The sequence below is a fragment of the Echinops telfairi genome, unplaced genomic scaffold, assembly GCF_000313985.2.
Source record: "Echinops telfairi isolate 266 unplaced genomic scaffold, ASM31398v2 ScPeMD7_4225;HRSCAF=4972, whole genome shotgun sequence".
Classification (NCBI taxonomy): Eukaryota; Metazoa; Chordata; class Mammalia; order Afrosoricida; family Tenrecidae; genus Echinops; species Echinops telfairi.
Window position 1 is genome coordinate 222,565 of NW_022108124.1, and position 24,184 is coordinate 246,748.

The window sequence follows — 24,184 nt, forward strand, 5'->3', positions numbered from 1 at the left end:
TCTCCTTTTACTTTCCTCTTGTCCCACTATCATGCTCAGCCTTCATTTGGGTTTCAGTAATTCCTCTCAGTTACATTACCCTTGATCAAGCCCTAACAGGCCTCTTACACCCTCCTCACCACTGATTTTGGATCACTTGTTGTTCCCTTGTCCTTGGGTTTGTTAACACCACCTCCTTTTTCCCACCTCCCCCTCTCCCATATCCCCCCCAAACCATCAGTCCCATTGTTTTCTCCTCCAGATTGTTTATCCAGCCTATCATATCTAGATAGACCTTCAGAGATAATAATATGCACAAAAACAAGACAGAGCAAAACAAAGCAACAAAACAAAAACAAAACATTAACAGAAAAAGGGAAAGCCTGTAAATATTTCAAGGTTTGTTTGTTGACCTTTAGGAGTGTTTTCTGGTCTAGTCTGATGGGGTGCTGAGCCCTGGCACCAAAGTCTATTTTTGGTACTCCCTGGGGACTTCTTTCCTTGGCTCCCTTTGCTGTTCTGTTGCATGTCCTTAGTGTTCCGCCTCAGTGTGTTGGGGTCAGATCAGGCACAATCCCCACACTCTGTCTTCAGTGTTGTCCCCCCTAGGGCTGTGGGTCAGTGAGGGATGTCATGAGACTGTAAATATTTATGGATGCTCATAACATCATCTTTCTCCTGAGAAACTGCTGGTGGATTTGAGCCACTAACCTTGAAGTTAGCGACTTAATGCCTAACACACAGCAAACCCAGGACACTAAGAGCATTTCTGAAAAGGATAATTCTAGAGCCCTTGAACCACCACTTGCCTGTATTCAACTGTGTGATGGCTTGCATATTGCTGTGATGCTGGAAGCTGCTATGCCCCAGTATTTCAGAGGTATTTCAAAGAGGTTTCAATGGAGCTTGCAGACTAAGAACAGACTAGGAAGAAGGAATAGGCGGTCACCTTCAGAGGAATTAGCCACGGGAAACCTTATGAAGAGCAGCAGTACTGGAAGATGAGCCCCTCAGATTGGAAGGCACTCAAAATGCAACTGAGGGCATCTGCCTTCTCAGAGGAGCGTCAGCCATAATGATGGGAGTCAGCCGAAGCTTTGGGGACCTTTATTTGCTGATGGGGCACAACTCCAAATGAGAAGAAAAGGTTTCAAACATTCAATAATACTTGGAACAGGGAATGTGCAAAATGTAAATATAGGAAGATTGGAAGCCGTCAAAAATGAAATGGAATGAATACAGATCAATATCCTAGGCATGACTGAACTAAAATGAACTAGTATTGACCATTTTGAATCAGGTAATCATACGGCTTACTACGCCAGGGATGACGACTATTAATGGAATTTGGTGTAACATTCACCATCAAAAAGGACATTTTGAAAAAAAAAAAAAAAAGGACATTTTGAGGCTGCCTTGAAGTAAAATGTTGTCTGTGATAGGAAAATATATGTATACCTACACAGAAGTCCAGTTATCAGTTAGAAGTCCAGTTATTCAGATTTGCACTTCAACCACTAAAACATGGTGGGGGGAAACTGAACAATTCTACCAATGTCTTCAGCATGATATTGATCAAATATGCAATCAAGATTCATTGCTGTTTGGCGGTTATATACTAAGAATGGAAGCAAAGAGTTAAGGAAAAGTCAGAAACTATACCCTGGGTGATAGAAATGAAGCTGGAGATCACATGACAGCATTTTGTAAAATTAACGATTCTTCATTGCAAATACTTTTTTTAAAACAACATAAACAACAACTGTACATATGGACCTCACCAAATGGAATACACAGGCATCAAATTGACGACATCTTTGGGAAAAAACAATGGAGAAGTGCATTATCGGCAGTTCAAAAGAGGCCAGGAGCTGACTGTGAAACAGACCTTCGATTGTTCATACTTAAGTTCCGGCTGGAGTGAAAGAAAATCAACTGAAGTCCACAAGAGTCTAAATAAGACCTTGGGTGCATCCCATTTGGATTTAGAGAACATCTGGAGATTTGGATAATTGAGTACGAGTGACCCGAGACCAGATGAACTCTGAGGTGACCTCAAGAAGATAAAGAAAACACAAGGTCACTAAAAAGAAGGCAAAGTAAGAAAAGATCAAAGTGGACGTCAGAAGAGACACTGAGACCTGCTCTTCATCAGTTAGCGAAGGCAACCAGAATAAATAATGAAGTCAACGAACTGAACAAAACGTTTCAGAGGACAGCACAAGAAGACAAAGTAAAGAATTGTAATGAAACGTATGAGAGCTAGAGTTAGAAACCCAAAAGGGAAGAACCGGCTTGGGATATCTTAAACTGAAAGAAATAAAGGAAAAAAACCAAGCCTCTAGTTTCAATATTGAAGGATTCCATGGGCAAAATATTGACAATACAAAAAACATTTTTAGAAAAAAGGAGATGAAAAGAATACACAGAGTCCTTGTACCAAAAAGACATTGGTTGACATTCAACCATTTCAAGAGGATGCACATGATGACGACCTGTTGGTCTTGAAGGAAGAAGTTCAAGTTGCATGGAGGGCATTACCCCAGAGCAAGGTTCCAGGAATTGGTGGAACACCAACTGAAATATTTCAACAAGCCCAAGAAGCACTGGAACCATTCACTCATCTCTGCTAAGAAATTTGGAACACAGATACCCGGCCAACTGACAGGAAGAGGCCCATGTTTGTGCCCTTTGTTTAAAAAAAAAAAAAAAGAAGAAGAAGTGACCCAACAGAATGCAGAAATTGCTCAACAATATCATTAATATCACATGAAAGAGATAAAAAGCTAATTTTTAAATAAGCAATTGCAGCTATGCTTCCATAGAGAACTGCCAGAAATTCAAGCCAGATTGAGAAGAGGACATGGGACAAGGGCCGTCATTGCTGATAACAGGCGGGTCTCGGCTGAAAGCAGACAATACCCGGAAGCTGTTTACTTATATTTTATTGACGGCGCCGGGCCTTTCCACTGTGTGGTTCATAACACGCTTTGGATAGCTTTGAGAAGAATGGGAATTCCTGAACACTTCGCTGAGCTCCTGTAGAACTTGGACGGGGATCAAGAGGCAGTGAACAAAGGAACACTGCATGGCTTCAAATCAGGAAAGGTGCGTGTCAGCGTTGTATCCTTTCACTATATGTATTCGATCTGCATAATAAATAATCAGAGAAGCTGGTCTGTGTGGAGAATAACTCGGCATCAGGATTGTAGGAAGAATTATTAACAATCTTTGGTCTGCAAGGAGAACTCAAAGCATTTGCTGATGAAGATCAAGAACTGTCGCCTTCAGTAGGGGTTGCAACTCAATCAGTGTAAAGAGAGCAAAAAACCGCACACTGGTCCATAGGCATCATGAAAAATGGAGAAAAGATGGAAGTTGTAAAGGATGTCATTTTACTTGGATCCACAATCAATGCTCATGGAAGCAGTAGGCAAAAAAATCAAATGATGTTCTGCACTGGGAAAATACGCTTCACCAGATTTTTTGGAAGCGTTGCTTTGAGGACTAAGGTGCTCCCTGCCCAAATCATGGTGTATTCAATTGCCTCGAATGCATATGAAAATTAGTCAACGAATAAGGAAGACCGATGACGAATAGATGCATTTGAACTATGATGTTGGTGACCATGAACAAATTGGTGAAGGATAAACAAATCTGTATCAGAAAAAGTACAACCAGAACGCTCCTTAGAAGTGAGGATGGGGAGACTTCCTCTGAGGAACTTTGAAAATGTCATCAGGAGCGGTCAGTCCTTGGAAGAGGCCGTCATGAGGACATCATCCTCGTCAAGTCCAATGTCAGTGATGAAGAAGGAGTCCTTCAAGGGGATGGATTGGCACCATTTAACAATCATTGTCCGGATGGCACAAACTGATCAGAGAACACATTCTGTTGTGTTTAGGGTCACTATACATCGAAAGTGACTCAAAGGCTTCTAACAACAGCAAAGAAAGCCCTGAAGAGAGCCATGTGACCGCCACAGTTTAAACGGCATGTGTCAATCTTACCTGGTCTGATGGTCTAAAGTTGTAAAGCCTTTGGGATAGATCTAAATCCACTGGTACAACATAATTCACAAGGACAATGTTCGACACCGGAAAATGGTGCATAACAACTGGGCAAAGCTGCTAGTGAGTACAGTGAACCCTTGTTTATCGCGGTTAATCGGTTCTAGACCCTACCGTGATAAATAAAATTCCGCGAAGTAGGATTCCTTATTTGTAAATCAAATATTTTCGTAGTTAGAGCATAGAGGACATGAAAAAACACCCTTTAGTCACCATTACACTCGTATTACCCAATTTATTAAACGAAAAAGGGAAAATACAGTAAAACATTTTGGACGTTACAATGATCATTTATTATTTATTATATTATTTATGGCATCTAGTTTACAGTATTACATATTTCACATACAGTATTATTATACATAGTTCTTACAAATAGTGTAATCAATAGCCTATGAAATGACTTAAGGGATGTACTCTACAGGTGGGTCGCCGTCTTTTTCCTCTGAAGGAGCGGGTGTAGGCAGTGGGTGCTGTTACGCAAAAACCGCGATAGAGTGAAGCCGCGGAAGTCGAAGCTCGAAGTGGCGAGGGTTCACTGTAGCTGTCTACCATTCAGCTCTTGGTTTTTCCTTATTTGGATGGGAAAAAAAGAATAAAATCAAAGACTCAGGAAATAGCTAGTCCAAAGGACTAATGAGTCACGGGAACCATGATCTCCGCTCTCCTGCACCCAGAAGAACCAGATGGTTAGTACCTTGCCACTACTATTGAGCACTCTGACTGGGACCACAGATAACCCGGACTGGGTGGGAGAAAAAATACAGAACAAAATTCAAATAATAAAAAAAGCTAGATTCAAATGGACTTATAGAGACTGGTGGAACCCTTGAGATGGTAACCCTTAGACATCGTTCAAGCCTGGGATTAACCCTTGAAGCCAAGCAACAGACTAAAGTTGAATAATGACCTTTATGAGGAACACATTCCTCAGGATAATTATACAAGACCAAAAGGGCAGCATTTGCTCTAAAACGAAGCTCAGAAGGCAGGCAAAGGCAGAAAATTAGGAAAAGTGGAATGGAGAATTCAAAGGGAAAGCAGGAAGAGGGATGCTATTTGGAGGGGTTTGCAATTAATGTTATAAAACAAAATTTGTATAAATTGTTAAGTGGAAGAACAAATGTTCTTTGTAAACTTTCCACTGAGCCATAGTAAAATAAATACCATATATACTGGTGTGTAAACCAAGTTTTTCAGCACATTTTAAATGCAGTTTTTGTCATAAAATTAGGTTCCTTGACTGATATTTGGGTCAACTTATACTTGAGTGTATATGGTAAATATAAACAGAAATCTACTCTTCATAAAAATAACAGCAAGAGTTAAGGCCCCATATTGGTCTGTAGCTTGAGACTAAGGCCCCATCTTTGTCTCAAGCTTAGCTTGAGAGCTAAGGAGTGCTAGCAAGAGGGAGCAATATCCCTGAGAGATGTTTGTATCATATCAAATAAATAAAGCCTACCTGGAGCAAAAAGATGAGTGGAGTGGTAAGAGATTGGTTGGGCAGATGAAGATACAAATGAGTCTACAAAAAGGTGTGCAGGGAGAGAAAGTCCCTGCAACATTTTGACTCTGACTAATGCTTTTCCCCTCAGCAATAAGTCGAGTATATGAAGAAGCTCCTTGGTATACCAAAAATCTCCCACCCAGCGTCTTGTTATGTTTGGACTATAGATGAGCCTAGGCACCATGGCTCTGAATTCCTTGAGTTTTAGGTGTCAAAACAAATGAGGACTTGAGCCAGCCCTCTTCTTCGACCCTCTTTCCCTTTGTGGTAGCTGCGTCGCGGCGCTGTACCGTGAAATCAGAAATTGGTACCATTTCAGTGAACTGGCTCATTTTCCCTTGTCACAGGCCTGAGAGGTAAAGGGCCAAGCAGGTTGACCTCAATCAAGCCACTGATGCTCCAATGTCCAAGTTCCTCTTCTGCGAAAGGAGGTGACAGTATCTCTTCTTGTTCGTAGAACGGGTGTGTCTGTTCTTTAAATCTATTGTTAACTCATATAATAAACGTTTATTGAGAAATTGCCTTCTTGAAAAGTATCAGGGACAAAGATGAATAAGATAGAACATCTGTCCTCAGAGAAGCACCTTGTCAGGTGCTTAAAGGACCACATAAGATGACACACATTTTTTTAAAATGCAACTTGAATTAAGAGTAGGATTTGGTTTTATAGTCAATCTCGATTTCAAAAAGTACTGTACACATGCATTGAATTTTCCTTAGTATACTGTGATAGTGAACTGTGTCCATCAAAATAAATGTTAGCAACAGTTTATTTATGCCCCCAACCTATCCCAAAAGGGGTCTGAGGTCATTTACTCTAAAAACCTAAAGAAAATAATCTAAAATGGGACAAAAGATGGAAAGTGAGGTGCAATAGGGGAGAGGAGGAAATTCAGGCAGCTCAACAACTGAGCAAAATACATTTAAGTCTCCCGAGAACCAGGGGTGTGTTCTTCTTGACCAGCTCTTTAATTCATGCTTAAACCATCATCAGTCTCAGTAGGATCATTGTGTGAGCCCGTGGTGCTTCACGCTGTCATGTTGTCTTGAGAGTGGGTTGTGGTACCCTGGAACACCTACTGGAAACAGAAGGATAGAAAGCTAAGAACATGTTCGCCAAGTCTGAACGTCAGGACCTTATTCTGTGCTTTGTGAAAGAGGTTCCTAGACAATTATCAGTCCTGCTGGCCACTGCCAGACCCGTCTCCCCAGCCCACCTCCCTGAGCCCTGCCCCGGCCTCCCTGTGGAGGGTCCACCCCTCTGCCCTGCTGAGACACCATCTCCCCAGGCTGGCTCCCCCAGGGCCCCAGGTGTAGCTGTGCCTCTGAGCCCCCTGCTCATGACTCCTTCTCCCTGAAATGTCCTCCTGTCTTCCTGGCCAAACCCTGCAGAGGGCCGTTCACATTTCCCCTTCCCGAGACCTCTCCAGCTCCCGTCAACCCCCCTTTCTCCCTGCTTCACCGGCCAGTTACACACAGACTGTTCAGTTAATTGCAGTTATAAATTAGTAGACTCTTATGACCTTTGGAATGAAAAGCAAAAGGTGATTAGAAAAGAGGCCACATCACCCATTTATTAAGTACAATGATTTATTTAGAGAATTATTTCTTAGAGCAAAGGAGATATGCCAAGGTTACCTAATCTCGCCCTTGGTGGGGGTGGGGGGAAGTCACATGTTCACAGTTACGCGGTGTATACAGTAGAAAGAGAATAGAACCCTAACCAGCTCTAGATGCACCTCAGATCTAGGTGAACAGGGACAACGAAGCTGGAGCCCTTGTGCAATTTACTTCCTGACTCTTGGCCTCTGAACAATCAGGGTTTGAACTGAATGGCCTTTAAGGTTGTACCTGATTCTAGTATTTCATGAGCCTACTAGACTGTTGGTCTGATCCTCCAAAGAATTTGCAAGTACTTTGTTATGATAGTTTTATGTGTCACCTTAGCTAGGCTGTAGTTGTTTGCTCAAACACTACTCTAGATTTTGCTATGAAACATTTATGTGTTATTAGCATTTAAATAACTTGATCTTGAATCATTCAAATTACCCTCCATAGCATGGATGGACACCACCCTATCAGTTGAATGCCTTAAGGGTCAACTTGTTGGACACCCTCCTCTGCCTAACCTATAAATTTGGGTCACAAGGCTGCCAGAATTTCCAGCCTGTCCCCTGACCTATGGAGAGCAGGCTTGCCAACCCCCAGAATTGAATAAACCAATTTATCAAGGTCAGTCTCTCTCTCTCTCTCTTTAAATAGCGTATATGTACAACATACACACACATAAATGTATGATATGCACACACACATCTTGCTGCTTCTGTTTCTCTGGAGAGTCTTGACCAAGACACCGGGACACCACTCATCTCCTGCCTCCCCATCCTCATCCAATCTGCTTCTTCGGCCTGGAACTCACTTACTCGCTAACTCGCTCACTACTCACTCACTCACACACTACTCATTCACTCATTACTCACTCACTCACTACTCACTCACTAACTCACTCACTCACCATTCACTCACTACTCACTTACTACTCATTTACTCATTACTCACTCACTACTCACTCACTACTCACTCACTAACTCACTACTCACTACTCACTCACTACTCACTCACTAACTCACTACTCACTCACTCACTCACCATTCACTCACTACTCACTACTACTCGTTCACTCATTACTCACTCACTCCTCACTCACTCACTACTCATTGGCTAACTCACTCACTCACTACTCACTCACTCACTAACTCAGTCCTCACTCACTCACTCACTCCTCACTCCTCACTCCTCACTCCCTCACTCCAGCTCCATTTCTCCTTTCTTATTTCTTTCAAAACTCTGCTTAGGCTTCACTGTACACAACCCAACATTGCCAATCTCTCCTCCCACTAAGGCTGACCTCGGTGCCTCCTGGTCCTCCCAGCCCTCCTTTATGAAGTGACCGCACTGCACTAGTCACTGCTTTTCTGGCTCCCCCATTAGCTGATGAAGTTACTAAGGGCTGGATTACAATACAGTTCTTTATTCTAAGTGCCTATTCCATTATCTGGCTCCTAGGAGGGATTCAATAAGGGTTGGGTAAATGAATATGATGATTTTAAGCTGGTGCTTTAAGGTTTTTACATTACAAGAGGACTCTAATGTTTTCTTTCTTTTTTAATAAATCATTTTATTTGGGCTCATATATCAGTTGTATCAAACATATTTGTACATATGTTGTCATCATTTCCAAAACATTTTCTATCTACTTCAGCCCTGTATCAATTCCTCTTTTTTTCCCTCCCACCCTTGTGAACCCTTGATAAATTATAAATTATTGTTGTTTTTATATCTTACATCATCCATTCTCTCCCTTCACCCCCTTTTCTGTTGTTCATCCCCCTGGGCTTGGGGGTGGGGTGTTATCTGTTGATCTTCAAGATTGGTTCCCCCTGTCTCCCCTTTCTTTCTCCACCTTCCCCCCCATCCTCATGATATCACTACTCCCATTGTTCCTGGTGGGGGTGGGGGGTAGTTATCTGTCCTGGATTCCGCATGTCAAGAGCTCTTATCTGTACTAGTGTACATGCTCCAGTCTAGCTGGGTGTGTAAGGTAGAACTGGGGTCATGATTGTGGGAGGAGGAAGCATTAAAGAACTGGAGGCATGTTGAGTATTTCCTTGGGGCTATACTGCACCCTGGCTGGCTCATCCCTTCCTTGTGACCTTTCTGGGAGGGGATGGCCAATTGTCTATAGATGGTCTTTGGGTCTCCACTCCAATCCCACTAATTCGCATCAGTATGAGACTCTAATGTTTTCTGTTCTGCGTCTGTATCATTTATAATTGATGGCTTTAGGGTAAATCATTGAGATTCTTTTCTACAACAAAACGTATGTACTTTGGAATAATAAAACTGCCAATGTCAACTCCTGGCTATTGAGTCAATTCTGACTCATCTCAACCCTACAAGTCAGAGTAGAACCCTTCTTTCTGGTCTCATCAGTCATCTCCCTTGATGTGAAGTTGTTTGAGAGGAGGAATTCAAGAGGAAAGGGAACAGAAGGGCTTGGCTGGGGTGTGAAGGCATCATAAAGAGAGGAAGACCCTCAAAGAGATGGATTGATCTGGTGACTGCAACAATAGGCTCAGACGGAACAATTGTGGGGATAGTATTTCATTCTCTTGTGCTTAAAGTCCTTAGGAGTCCGACCTGACCCGATGGCACTTAACAAAAACAACAGCAAGGATGTGAATGCACATTTCCCCTCCCCCCTCATGAAAGCGTATTTTTAAAAATCTACGTTGACATGTCTACTACCAGTGTTGAAGGGACTTCTGATCACCTGCACTGAATAGTTGCCTTCAAACTGGTAAATCGAGGCAGCTGGAGGAGACTGCTGGATTATTTTCCAAAATATCAGTGGGAACATGTCCCATGAGGGACTGCTTCCTCTTCTGAACTATGACTTTTCATGAGTCACATTCCCTGAAGCTCTTCGAACTCTCGACGTTTCTACAAAATTGGTGGGTGTTAAGAAGTGTTTTCTGCCCACTACCTATTTATTTCTGACTTCAATTAATAGTCGATACATCCTGAAGTAGTCTTGCCAGGTTATTTAAGCCCAATGCTTCATAAGGACAGAAGAAGCGAACTGTTCATACACTGATTTTCTATGAATGAATAGCTGTTGGCTGTAGTCCTACTTGAAGTCATGGCTCTCAGGAAAAGATTACTATCAAATCTTTGTTTCCTTAGAACATGACAGCTGTCACCACTGCAATATAATTTATTGAAAAGTCTAGCAATCTCTCAGTGACTGCTCAAGTGTCGACGTAGAGTAACTTTTTGGTAGTGGCAGAGTGGGTGTCAGGTTGGGCTGTTAACCAAAAGGCCAGCAGTTCAAATTACCAGCTGCTCCTCAAGAGAAAGATAGGGCACTTACTACTCCCGTCAAGAATCACAGTCTCAGAAACCCTTAGGGACCGTTCTACCCTGCTCCATGGGGTCACGAGAAGTTGGCCTTGACTCAAAGGCACTGAGTTTGAGATGGAGTGCTAACTGTCATGTCAGCAGTTTGAAACCACCAGCCATGCCTGGAGGGAGACAAGGCTTTGTACTCCCCTAAAGATTGAGTCTCAGAAACCCACAAGACCAGTTCTACCCCACCCTGTAGGGTTGTCATGCGTCCAAATCAGCTCGATGGCTGGGGGGTGTGGTGGTGTGGGAACTGTTATTTGTTTATGATATGGTACCCTGATATGGTATCCTCTGTCAGTGGGGATCTATCAATCATGTCTTTCTTTTTTTTCTAAATCACTTTATTGGGGGCTCGTACAACTCTTATCACAATCCATCCATCCACCCATTGTGTCAAGCACATATGTACATTTGTTGCCATCATCATTCTCAAAACATTTGCTTTCTACTTGAGCCCTTGGTATCAGCTCCTCATTTTTTTCTCTCCATCCCCGATCCCCACTCCCTCACAAACTCTTGATAATTTATAAATTATTATTATTTTGTCATATCTCACACTGTCCAATGTCTCCCTTCACCCACTTCTCTGCTGTCTGTCCCCCAGGGAGTAGGTTATATGTAGATCCTTGTAATTGGTTCCCCCTCTCTCCTCCCACCTCCCCCTGACCTTCCTGGTATGGCTACTCTCAATATTGGCCCTGAGAGGTTTATCTGTCCTGGATTCCCTGTGTTTCCAGCTCTTATCTGTAGCCACGTACATGTTCTGGTCTAGCCAGGTCTGTAAGGTAGAATTGGGGTCATGATAGTGGGGGCAGGAAGTATTAAAGGACTAGAGGAGAGTTGTATGTTTCCTTGTTGCTACACTGCACCCTGACTGGCTCGTCTTCTCCCTGCGACCCTTCTGTAAGGGGATGTCCAGTTGCCTACAGATGGGCTTTGGGTCTCTACTCCTCACTCTCCCTCATTCCCAGTGATAAGATTTTTTGTTCTGGGTCTTTGATTCCTGATACCTGATCCCTTTGACACCTCGTGATCACACAGGCTGGTGTACTTCTTCCATGTGGCCTTTGTTGCTTCTCAGCTAGATGGCAGCTTGTTTACCTTTAAACCTTTAAAACCCCATATGCTATATCTTTTGATAGCTGGGCACCATCAGCTTTCTTCACAATATTTGTTTATGCACCCACTTTGTCTTCAGCAATTGTATCAGGAAGGTGAGCATCATGGAATGCCAGTTTAATAGAACAAAGTGTTCTTGTGTTGGGGGAGTACTTGAGTAGAGGCCCAATGTCCATCTGCTACCTTAATACTAAACATATAAATATATGTACATAGATCTATTTCCCTATCATCATATATAAATATATTTACATATGTACATGCCTGTATTCAGACCTCTATAAATGTCCTCTGCCTCCTAGTTCTTCCTGCTATTTCCTTTTACTGTCCTCTTCTCCCACTATCATGCTCAGCCTTCATTTGGGTTTCAGTAATTCCTCTTGGTTACATTGCCCTTGATCACGCCGTACCAGGTATCCTACACCCTCCTTGCCATTGATTTTAGATCACTTGTTATTCCCTTGTCCCTGGGTTTGTTAACACCCAATTCCTTTCCCCTGCCTCTCCCTCTCCCGTGTCCCCGGAACCATCAGTCCCAATGTTTTCTCCTCCTGATTGTTTATCCAGCCTATCTTATCTAGATAGACATGCAGAGATAATAATATACACAAAATATGGCGAGGACCAGACCAAATCCAGGGACACATATGGTAGCCAACTAAAAAGGAGGGGGGACAAAGATATGAGTAGTGGGGGAACAGGGCACTAACCCACCCAAGGAGGGTATTGTTATATCCCCACAGAGAAAGAGGGACCAGACTTCAAACCGGTGCTCCAAGATGTGAATGTAACATACCATCATAAAGCAGAGAACCAATAGAGAGGTCTGAGGGGCCAGCCCTAATCCCAACTACATGGACAGCCCCCCACCCCCCCTAGAACAATTCACTTCAGAGGCCAGCACTGAAGCTGCAGCTCAGGGAGAGGGACGTCTGATCAGAGCACACGGGAGCAAAGGAAGGGGGAAGGAGAGAATGGAGCACATCCTGGCCCACCAAGCCCTGAGGACGATATTCCTGCTCAGAGCAGCCAATGCGCAGAGAGGACCAGCGGGCCAGCTCCAACATGAGACACAACGTCCCTCACTAACCCATAACACTATGGGGGACAACACTGGAGACCCAGTGCGGGAATTGTGTCCGATCTGACCCCACTAAACGGAGGCAAAACACTAAGGGCATGCAACAGAACAGCAAGGGAAACAGCAACAAAGTCTCCAGGGAATACCAAAAATAGACTTTGGGGCCAGGGCATGGCACCCCATCAGACTCGACCAGAAAACACTCCTGAAGGTCAACAAACAGACCTTGAACTATTTATAGGCTTTTCTTTTTTGTGTCATTGGTTTTTGTTGTTGTTGTTTTGTTTTCTTTTTTTACTTTGTTTTGCTCTGTCTTGTTTGGGTGCATATTATTGCCCCCTTTATTTTTTGAGAGGAGAAGAAACTCTTGACTGAGACAGACTGTTGCTTCATGGATGACCCACCAGCAGATACATGTACATTACTCACTCTGCACCCGAAGAGGAAGTCTGAGTGTGGCCACAGAGGCTGATATGAGAAAGCAAAGTCTGTCGGGGGATATCTGTGGACACTGGCCGCACCCTGAATCTGTTCTGTTGCATGACCAATGACGAGACACTGAGCAGCTTACAAGGACATCATTTATTAATTCAGTTTCCCTGGGATAGACGTCCAGGCACAATATGGCTGGATTAAAAACCTCTAAACTATGGGAAACTAATACTGTAGGAAATATAACGAGGACTATATTTCTTAACTTATAACCGAGGGAATCTGGGAAATTGGTATTCCACGATAGGAAAGCCTCCGCTTTGGTAAGTTAGAGGTAAAGTCCAAGTACTTTATCCTACTTTTAAAATCATTCCCACAGATCCTCCCCTTAACAGCTATGCTCCCTTAAAGTGAGCACATGGTTGATTATATCTCCATATGGAACGAGACATTGTCCTTTTGCCCTCTCTTCCCACGGTGACACCCAACACCCCCGCCCCTCCATGTGCCTTCCCCCAAGACAGGTGTTAGGTTTCCTCACCTGTGAGCTCAGGGACCTTTAATATAGACACCACCCACCTTGTGTCGCATGTAACTACTGAATATGCCTGTCTTCAGGCTACCTATAAATGTCCCAAGACAGTAAAGGCTCATCTCACTTCTCCCAGTTCCACGTGGTCCATCAGGAGGAGCTGAGGTGAGCGTGCTACCATAACACGTGTCTGACTCCTTTATTTTACTCTCTCTCCTATCTTTCTCATCCTCTATGACTGTACCGTAATCTTTATACATCATCGCCGTGCATTTGCGCCTTCTGGCCCTTCGGTTGCTGGAGACTGGTTTCCTCTGACACTAAACCCATGGCCACCAAGTCAATCCCTACTCAGGGTGAGCCTTCGGGTTTTCAAGATTGAATATTTTCAGGAGCAGACAGCTGCATCTTTCCCTCGCCGAGTGGCTAGTGGGTTCACATCTTCAGCCTTCAGCTTGTAGCCCAGTGTCTAACTGGCAGTGCCACCAGGCCACCTCCTCGGGTCAGTGCCCACAAAACTAAAGTCAAGGTATTGACCAGTTGTCTGGAGTCAGGAGACTCTTCAAAGGTGGTTGTGGCAGAATGCAGTTCCTTGTGACTGGAAGACTGACATCATTGTGTGCTGAACACCTGCCAGCCAGGGACCTCTCTCACCTCCTAGAAGCCTCCTATAACCCTTGGCACATGGCCTCCCTCATCTCTCAAGATAGCAGAGCCACCTATCCCTTGTGCAGAATCCTTCTGCTGCTTCAAAATCCCTGACCTCTAACCCCACATTTAAAGAGTTCTGTGATTAGGATAAGTCCATCCAAGATACTCTTTATCTGTGTTATACAGCGTTCTCTAGAGAAGCAAAACTAGTGTCTCTTTTACGTGTCTGTAATTTGAAGGAGATTTGTATCAAGAAATGCCTCACTCGGTTGAAGACCTGGGTAAGTTCAGTGTGGTTCAAGTCCAGGGGTCAGATGTCAGTAAACTGAAGGTTTCTCCTGACTCGTGTAGCTGCAGGGCTGACAAACAGGAAGCACGAAGACCACAGGCTGGTAGATGCCGAGCTTAATGAATCCAACTCCAGGCAAACATCCAAGATTGACAGTTCACTAATATCTCTTGGGATTGGCAGACAGATGATATCACAGAAGGTTGATAAGCCAGATCCACAGCCAGCAGGAGACAGATCCTAGCTTCAACACACCATCGATGTAGAGTGTCGACCATCCCGTGAATGAAGCCTCCTTCCACAGTATCAAGGATGTGACCAGATTCAGGTCTATTCTCCCCACAACTGCTTGGCTGCTCCACAGTCAATCTCATCATGGACTATGTTAGATCCTATCGTAGGTGAAACCTGGCCTATCCAACTTGATTCATAACCTAATTATCCCACTGCCTATTTTAAGATGAAATGATTTGAGGCCTTAATAACGTTTGTAAAATCCCTTCATACAACAACCAAATTGGTGTGTGGTTGACTAACGGGGAGAAGGTAGTGTATACCAGGGGCCAAGAATCTTGGGGGCCATGTTGGAATTCTGCCCAGCACTCTCCAGCAGCATCCCTTCCTTACAGGAAGTAGGAGTGCATGCCTTCTGGTTTAAGAGAGCAGTCACACTGTAACATCCAGTAGAAAAGGAAGTAACCCATGTGTAACAAAGTGCTTGCAGGTAGGCCCAAGATCTTGGTGTTCAGGCACCAAACAGTATAAAGTGGGGACAAAAAGCAAGGAATCCACATTACAGCATGGGGGTCAGAAGACTTTCCTGACCCCGGATCTAAACCTAACATACGTGGCTCTAAACTCTGTCCTCTGGATCCCTGGACTATAAGGTCCGCTCTGCGTCATTACTGGCTGAACAAATGGATTCTGGGTGCTCTAACCTGGCTATTTCTTCTTGATGCCAAGGTGTCTAGATTGTGTCTCTGGCTTTGGTGTTCCGTAGAACAGAATGGCTGGAACCTAAGTAGGTGAGCTTCGAAGGGGCGCTGTCTCAACGAGTGTTATTCTAAGAGAATTCTGAAAGTACTCTCTCTCTCTCTTCCTTCCCACCCCGCCTCTGCCACGCCTCCCTCCTCCTCCCACCTGCTACTGTGTTTCAGGCACATTATACAGGACTTGCTTGAGACTGAAGACGTCTATATAAAAGAAATCAAGAGCATAATTGATGTAAGTAGGTTGGGGCGGGGACATTAAGAATACAGACACACTGGAGAAGTAGTTCTGTTGCACAAAGGGACTCATAGTTACCCTATCTCTCTGGAATTCCCACTGAGGTATCAGGTCTTGTAATGATACATTTGTCTTTCCAATGAAACTATTACTATTCTTATGGCTTTTGATCCCTGAAAGTAAATAGCTTCTAAAGAATTGTTCTGATTCATACTGATGGAAGCAACGCCCAACTCACTGCACCAGATCCTCAGCAATAATGTGGCTACTAAAACTTAAGTGTTGTGCATAATGTAATACGGGAACATTGTCTCTCGTTATTTTAAGTAACTTTTTTTTCCTGAAAAATGAAAATGTGTCTTTCCCAATTTTCTTAAAGGATTAATCCAAAAGAATAAAACTACATACACAAAGTTATCATTGTTTACAACAAAAATTCAGAAGCAACTGAAATATCTAATCATAAAGAGAATGATTAAAGAATTATGTACACAAGGAATGAAATATCGTTGAACTATAGAAGATAATTATTTTGAACATTGCAAATACTTGATATAAAAATGCTTAAATTGAAAACAATATATATCAAAATTTATAAACTGAGCCTAAGATATAGATGGAAAAACAGAATACAAAATTATGTGTGCACTATAATAGCAACCACAGTAAATAGGTTTTTAAGCCACCACGGAAATATAATAAACTACAATGGGCATGGCAGTTTGCTCATGTTTTTTTACCTTTCTTTGACATGTGACTTATATAACTTTGAAAAAACTTTAAATGTGTTTGCTTTTCCTATAAAAATGTCTTTTAATTGCCACTGAATCATCTTCTGAAAACAGAAATAGTGAAGAAAATTGTATCAAAAGAAAGTTTCTGGTAGGATAGATCTCAGGAGATATGCATGCTTCGTTGCCCAGTTATGTCCTCAAAGTGGACATTCTTGGAGTAGTGAATTCCTCTCATCTCTCCTATATTCCTATCCATAAAAACCACCCTGTCTCCACCCTCTGCAGGGATACATCGTGCCTATGGACTTTATTTGGCTGAAACATCTGATTCCAGATGTTCTCCAAAACAACAAGGACTTTCTCTTTGGGAACATTAGAGAGCTTCATGAGTTTCACAGCAGGTATATAATAATCCAAATTATCGAGGGAAATGAGTGGGGTGGAAATCAGGCTGGTGGGATTTGGAGACAATGTTAGTCTGGGTAGACTAGAGAAACAAATCCAGGGAGATGCATATGTGTAAAAGAAAGAGCTTTATATACAAAAGTAATTGAATATTGAGAAAACATCCCAGTCCAGTCCAGATCAAGTCCATAAGTCCGATATTAGCCCATATGTCCAATACCAATCTATAAAGTCGTCTTCAGACTCACAAAACACATGCAATGATGCCGAATGCAGGATGCTCATAGGCCAGTGGGTGGGAAGTCTTGTGGATCCAGTGGCATTGTGGCATCTTAGCGCTGGCTGGGGGTCCCCACGTGGTTCCTTCAGCTCTGAAACTCTGCCTCAAGGTAGCTTCATGTGGCTTCTCCTCAGAAATGTCTCTCAGGGAGTCAGCAGAGAGAGAGAGAATGTCTCCCACTGCCAAGGAGGAGTTACAGGAGTTCCCAGAATCCTCAGGAGAAGGTCATGCCCACACAGAGGCCTCATGGGCTATACAAAGGCTAAACTCCACCCTTTCACTTGTAATCCTCTCAAATGGACAGCAGATTATGTAACTGCCACAGAGAAGAGTGTGCTTAGACCTTTGCAGAGGGCAGCCAGGGGTCCAGAGCCAGCAGATTGGGTTGGCTTAGGTTGTGGGGTGAGGAGGAGGGGAGGAGCACCACAGGATGGCTGAGGAAGGAAAAGACTTCAAGGGGACACCCAGTAAGAGCCAGGCATTCCTGTTGTATTCATGGATGTGTTTCCTTGTTCTTTCGTTGGCTCGGATTTTCAGTATTTATCGAGCACTCGCTCTATGCCGGGCACTGTGTTCCAAATTGGTAATATGAAAATGGCCAAGACGCAGGTTCATTTAGCTCTTATCATTGAGTAATGCTGGCAACTAGGGTGTTTGAACATGTTAACCAATCAAATAAGGTTGACCCTTGACTAGCGCTACACGCATGCTGAGATCGAGCAAGTGAGGGAAGTTGTGCCCCAGAGCCTCTTCTCTCAATGCATCTGTGTGAGTCATGGAGAAGGGGCCCCTTGCCTTTACTCCCTGACTCCCTAAGAAGACCCCAAGATCACACCCTTCATTCCAGCGCACACTCACCAGCAGTGGAGTCCGTTCGGACTCATAATGACCCCACAGGACAGCATCCACCTGCCCCGCTGGGTTTCCGAGACTGTAACTCTTTGTGAGAGTAGAAAGCCTCATCTTTCTCCCATGGACCACCTGGTGTGTTGCGACTGCTGGCCTTTCCATTCGCAGCCCCTAACCACTGTGCCACCAGGGCTCTCACACCGCGTTCACGGAGGGAAAAAGATTGCTCGGTGAACCTGAACCTCCGTTGTTTCCGAAACCACATCCTATCCATCAGTCACAAAATCGGAAAGGAAACCGTTTCCCCTGCTCGCCAGAACGGGCTCCTTGGAGAAGTTATTCAGGCTCCTCTCTTTGAGGCCTGGGTTTCACACTGGTAAAGCCCCACCTAGCAGGGCTGGATGGAGGATTCAGTAAGTTTTATTTGTAAAGCGCTTAGCTCGTGCTTGGCCCGTAGTAAGCTCTCCAGGTTATTGATAATAGCAGTGGCATAGCAATGCTTGCATTATTGTGATGCGGTGGGAAGCATTCATCCATCTAGTCTGTCTGTGGCGGGTGGGTAGTTTTACAGTAATTCTATAGTAAGGGCACCGAATATATGCTTTCTTCCAAATCAGTGTTTTGAAGAGGTGTCAAGAGTGATAAAAGCTAGAGAACATTTTTCTCTCTCAGCACCTCTTACGAGCTCATGTGGTTGTGCTTTAAAAAGACAAAGGACAATTATTCTTTTATTCCCCTAGGACTTTCCTAAAAGAATTGGGAAAATGCACTGACAATCCTGAACTTCTGCCACGCTGCTTTCTCAAGAGAGTAAGTCTGGGCTTCTAATCAATCAAAAATAACTATGTGATTAAAGTCAGCCTCGAATGTTCTGCATAAGTAGCAAGGGCAAATGGAATGGCAAGGGTCTACAAAGCTTTTGAACACAAAGCAGGAGTCCTTCGCAGGAGTTTGGTTCCCCCCACTTAGCTTCTTTCACTTCCCTCCGCCCCATGCTGGGTAGGTGGGAGCAGCAGCCAGCCTGGCTTCCTGCCCGCTTGGTGAAGCAACCAAGCTGTTTTACTGTAGAGCAAGCTTCAAGTTCTGGACCAACGTATTTATACTCTCAATGGGGTGGTGGATACGGTCTGGTGTTAACACATATCTTATTCCTTTTTTATCAGCATAGAGGATAATTAGAAAAATTTCAATTGAAACACTCCCTTAGGCTTTTCACTTCCTGTTCTATACCTCCCACAGCCCCCTTCCGCCCCAGCCCAGACTTCACAGTCTGCCCTGCCCTCTCCCCTTCCTGTTTGTGCAATCAGCAGGCGGTGTGGGTCCCCGAGTTAGAGGCCCAGAGAATGGTTGAGCTGGACACCGTTCTACACCAGGAGCTTCCCTCCTGCTCACAATGACCACCAAGAGCTTCTACTCCTTCAATACGACCCCTTCTTTCTCTCCCGGCTCCATATACATCCTCCTTTCAGTCTGTCTTTTCTTTGGAGAACATCAGACAACTCTGACATGTTTAAAACCCACATCTCCATCTAAATGAAGCTGAAACAAGAAAACTAACCCCCAACCCGCCCTCCGCCCCCCATGTTACAGGGTATTGCATATAGTGGAGAAACAGAGTTTGCGACCCTCAGAGCTCTTAGCCAGTGGAGAAGACTCTCCGTAGCCTCTGTGTCACAGCCTCACTATAGGGACCAGCTTTTTTTTTTTTTTTGCAAGTACTAAAATTCAAGATATGCCAAAACATTATTTGTAACCAATCTGATTACTTTCCCTTTCAAATCCCCATTGAGGCATTATGACTGTGTCACGCTGTTTTGCACTCATCAAACCACTGAACTCTAGTTTCACAGTTCAAACATACTTTATGATTCCTTATATTATTAGAAGGAACCGCGTCAGGAAAGCATTAGACTGCCAATGCAAGGTTGGTGGTTCAAACCTACTAGCTGCTCCAAGAGGGAAAGATGAGGCTGCCTGCTCCTGGAAAGATTTACAACCTCAGAATCTCTGTGAGATGCCGGAAGATGGAGGTGACTGGACGACAATGGGTTTATAGCATTATTAAAAGGACGTATTGAAATTGTTGAATGAGGAACCGATCAATTTCCTGTGGGGATAAAGAAGAGGATATTACCACATAAAAATCGTTTAAATATGAGGAACATCTTTTCTTGGACAGACTCCTGACCTACACTTTTACTTTTTATAGCTCCCCCCACTCTGCCCTCCCACCGCTTGGGAGAAACTTCAGAAACCGTTAATCCAGACCTAAAACCCTGCATATAATCTGTGTGGTTTGTGGTGGTGCACTTATCAAGAATAAAGTTACTCCTCCTTGACAATTAACTCACTCACATCAAATCGATTCTTACTCCTAGCAACGCAACAGCTGTTCCTCACACCAAACTGCATGATCTTATCAATTTATGAAAAAGGCTACCTGATTAATCTGTTCTATTTTCTTTCCTCGCTCAGAAAGAAGAGCTTCAAATATATTTTAAATACCACAAAAACCTGCCCCGAGCTAAGGCCATCTGGCAAGAATGTGAAGACGGTGCCTACTTCGGGGTAAAGTGGGCATTCCAGGGTCTCACGATGGTTGGCCCTGGGAAATGCTTATGTGCGCAGAATTTTTACAGAAACTACAAAGCAGTCAGAGGGCACTGGCATTGATGTGTTGCATTTATGTTTGTTAAGGTCTCTCTTATGTAGGAATGGCACAATGGCGTTCCCATGCCCTCCCGAGTGCCTATGAAAGGGAGCCAATTAGAGCGTGGAGTAGACTCCGTGTTCTGTTCTCAGGCCTTCATGAAATTTTCCAACTCTTTTATTTTTTTTTAAACTAGAAAAAAAATCAAAGACCTTTACAATATCTCCCCCACCCCTAACATTGCACAGACATGTAAGCCAAATAATTAATGTAAAGTACAATGTGCCTTTAGATATTGATAGGCTCTTGACAATACTACTAGATATTAACAATGACTTTGTTGTGTGTATCTTCAAGTGTTAGTTACCTTGAAAACTACTTCATACATTTTCTCCTTTTCTGATTAAGTAATCATAAAAAAGTCTGCCCGTTCAAAAAAGTACAAATGTTCGTCACTAACACAACCCTGACAAAGTTATAGGTACTTTAAAAGGTCTGGAAAATTCTAAATGCATTATAAACCTGTGCTTAATTTAAAATGCCTTTAAAGAAAACTATAATATCAACATTGAAGAGAAACTGGAACTTGGTGAGAAAACCAGAGTCTCCTTCTAGAATCTGTTTTTAAAATGAAACCAGAACTATTTTGAAAATTCTTCTAGCATCAATTTTTTTTAAATGTCACCCTTTGGAGCCCCCTGGGATGATGCCGCACAAGGTGTCCCAGGCCCTCCAGGCTCAAAATGACCTGAACGTACGCTCTCCCTCCAACTCAAAGACAGGTTGCTTCCATTTCAAAAGGACCTGAAATGCCCCACTGTCTTCTGGTGCCCTACAGGGCATCAACGGTCCTGTTGCCTATGAAAAGACTAGCCAAGCAGTCTCCGTTCTTCTTTCTCTCCTTCCACACGCTGCTCCTGAGGGACTGAACAGACCAACAAACTGTCAAAACCCATCCACACAGCCACCTCCGTGTCCACGAAGAACCCAGTTCATAGACTGTGCTTCAACGGGGCCACGTTTGCTCTCTCACTGCGTGTTGCTTGTTTTGTTGACTGTTGTTTCTCTTTGACTTTTAAAGGTATGCCAGCGCCAGTTGGATCACAAGCTCCCTCTTTTTAAGTATCTTCGAGGACCAAGTCAGAGACTTAGAAAATACCAGATGCTGTTGAAGGTAAAGTCAGTGATCGAGGGCTTTTCTGTTGGGGGGGAGTCGGATGCCTGAGCTCCCTGGCACATGCTTTCTTAGGTGGGTACAGTTGAGATGTGGTCTTCCCAGGCTGGAAATAAGGTCCATTCTTTGGCTGCTTCTTTTCCTGCAAGTCTGTACCAGTCTTCTCAGTGAGAACTCAGACTCGGCGGATTGGAGCATCCAACGTCCAGCCCAGGACAAGAATGTCTGAGAAGCACTCAGAGAGAAGGGGAGGCCCTTAAGTGGCAGGGTGGCAGTGGGGAGAGAGGCACTGTTTGACAGTCCAGAGGGTAGGGAAAGCAGTCAGACCACTCTTCGCCAATCTGGCCCGGCTGTACTTTCAGACGGGTAAGAAACCGTACCCAATTTGCAAACGAAGCAGCGAGCTTCGGACAAGAGCTCTGATTTCCCCAAAGGCGCTATTTTGTGGGCGTGGAAACGGGAAGGAAGAAGGCATGGCTATGGTCTTCTTTCCCTGGGCAGCATCCATCCACCCTGAGGGGTGGGCACTTTCCGACTATGGCATAGCAGAATGAGTTTTGCTCTGTCTCAGCCCCCAGGTGGTTCTCTCTCTCTCTCTCTCTGTATCCTCCTGAGTGGTGAGGCACACCTGGGAGTGCATCTGCTGGGCTGTCCCAGACACCCTACCTAGGACAGGGACGTCAGCCACAGGAACCTGAAGGGAAAATGTGGGATCACTTCCCCAATTCTATTTTGAAGGCCCTCAACAGGATGGATGGGCACAGTGGCTCAACCCTGGGCTCTAACACAAGGACAAGTGTGAGGCTGGCGCAGGACGGGGTGGGTGCAGGACGGGGTGGGTGCACACGGTCTGTGTGGTGCTCATGGTCACTAGGAGTCGGCACTGACCCGATGGCCCCTAACAACAACAACAACCATATAAAGTATGCTGGGAGAATCTTGCTCAAGAGCTACGGTTTCTTCATTAAAAGAAAAGAAAACATCGACTGCTGACTGGCTACCACCCTTGGCTATATCTCATGTCCACCCCACAACCAGACATGCCAGAAAGACTCTGGGCTGTGAAGAAAATGAGGCTCAGGGAGGTCAGATGCATCACCCCGATATTGCAGAAAAAGCTTCCCCTTCCAGTTTTCCACCGGGAGTCCCTGCCTCGGCTCTGCTGACTCTGTTGCTTACCAATTCTGGCGTGTCTGGCCTGCTAGGCCCTGTTTTTCACAGCCGTTGACTGGGCTTGTTCGGAGGAGGCAAGGAGCAAGGAAGTCGTCCCTGGACGTGCAGCTGTTCTATCGTCATGGACCCATTGAGACGCTGACGTGAGAGTGAGACGGGGACACGGCTCTCTTGCTTCCTCTGTGAACAGCATTTCCAAGTGTGTTTGGATCCAATGCTCATTTAGAGTCCCAGAGGCCCCTGCCCTTCCCAACTTCATGGTCACTCTGACCTTAGAAGTCTGACCACCTGGCCAGGGAGGAGGTGAAGGCCAGAGCGGTGGTGTCCAGGCCCTCCACCCGCTAGACTCTATCTAAACCAAGACTCTAGAGCAGAACTACTAACACAGACTTGGGAATGAGACAGGCTAGGTGTGGAGCAGGCTCGGCCACATCCGGCTGCATGAATTGAGGCAAGTCACTGGACTTGACCTCTCTCAGTCTCAGATGCCTCATCTGTAGAGGGAAGGGAACCCTCCCTCCTTGCTCGTCCGCTTATTGTGAGTTAGGAGATCTTAAAGGAGAAGGGTGGTGTTTAAAACGCTAACTCACCTAAGAAACAAGAAATTGAATAATATATTCCTTGGGGAGCAGCGTGGGAGGCCGCCTGGACGATGTGTCCAGGCAACTAAGTTCAAACCATCGGCAAAGCTGTGAGGAAAAGGACAGACTTGGTAGAGTTCTCCACCCTGAGGGATGGAACTCGCAATGTGTGTGCCAACCTCGCAGACTGCTGGAGACAATAGAGATGTTCCGTGTGGATGGTTTGCAAAGGATTGTGGGATTCTGGCATGTGGAAATCCTTTCTCTGTATAAAAGAAAGGGGAAAGAGTGGTCCATTAGGCCATTTCTTTAAAAGACACTTGAAAATTTTTAGGAAAATATTGGCAACTGTGTTAGACAGGGTTCTCTAGAGAGATAAAACCAAATTGCTGATAATTCAATATATTTATTTATAAAGATAATTAGATATATAACAAGAAATGAACTGTTAAATCATATACAGTTAAATATATAATACAA

The 24,184-nt window shown here is 44.2% G+C and overlaps 1 protein-coding gene across 3 annotated transcripts in view; it reads left to right on the forward strand.

Annotated features, from left to right (window-relative positions):
- Positions 1–24,184, forward strand: part of MCF2L2 (MCF.2 cell line derived transforming sequence-like 2) — a 223,046-nt gene that overhangs the window by 160,395 nt on the left and 38,467 nt on the right. For all 3 annotated transcript variants that reach the window (XR_006680536.1, XM_045295036.1, XM_045295037.1), the window contains 5 exons: positions 15,789–15,855; positions 16,878–16,993; positions 18,867–18,936; positions 20,602–20,694; positions 21,858–21,950. Coding sequence is in view for 2 of the 3 variants with exons in the window: in XM_045295036.1 (XP_045150971.1) it covers positions 15,789–15,855; positions 16,878–16,993; positions 18,867–18,936; positions 20,602–20,694; positions 21,858–21,950 (439 nt within the window). In the remaining variant the exon portion in view is untranslated. The remainder of the gene's footprint in view (positions 1–15,788; positions 15,856–16,877; positions 16,994–18,866; positions 18,937–20,601; positions 20,695–21,857; positions 21,951–24,184) is intronic.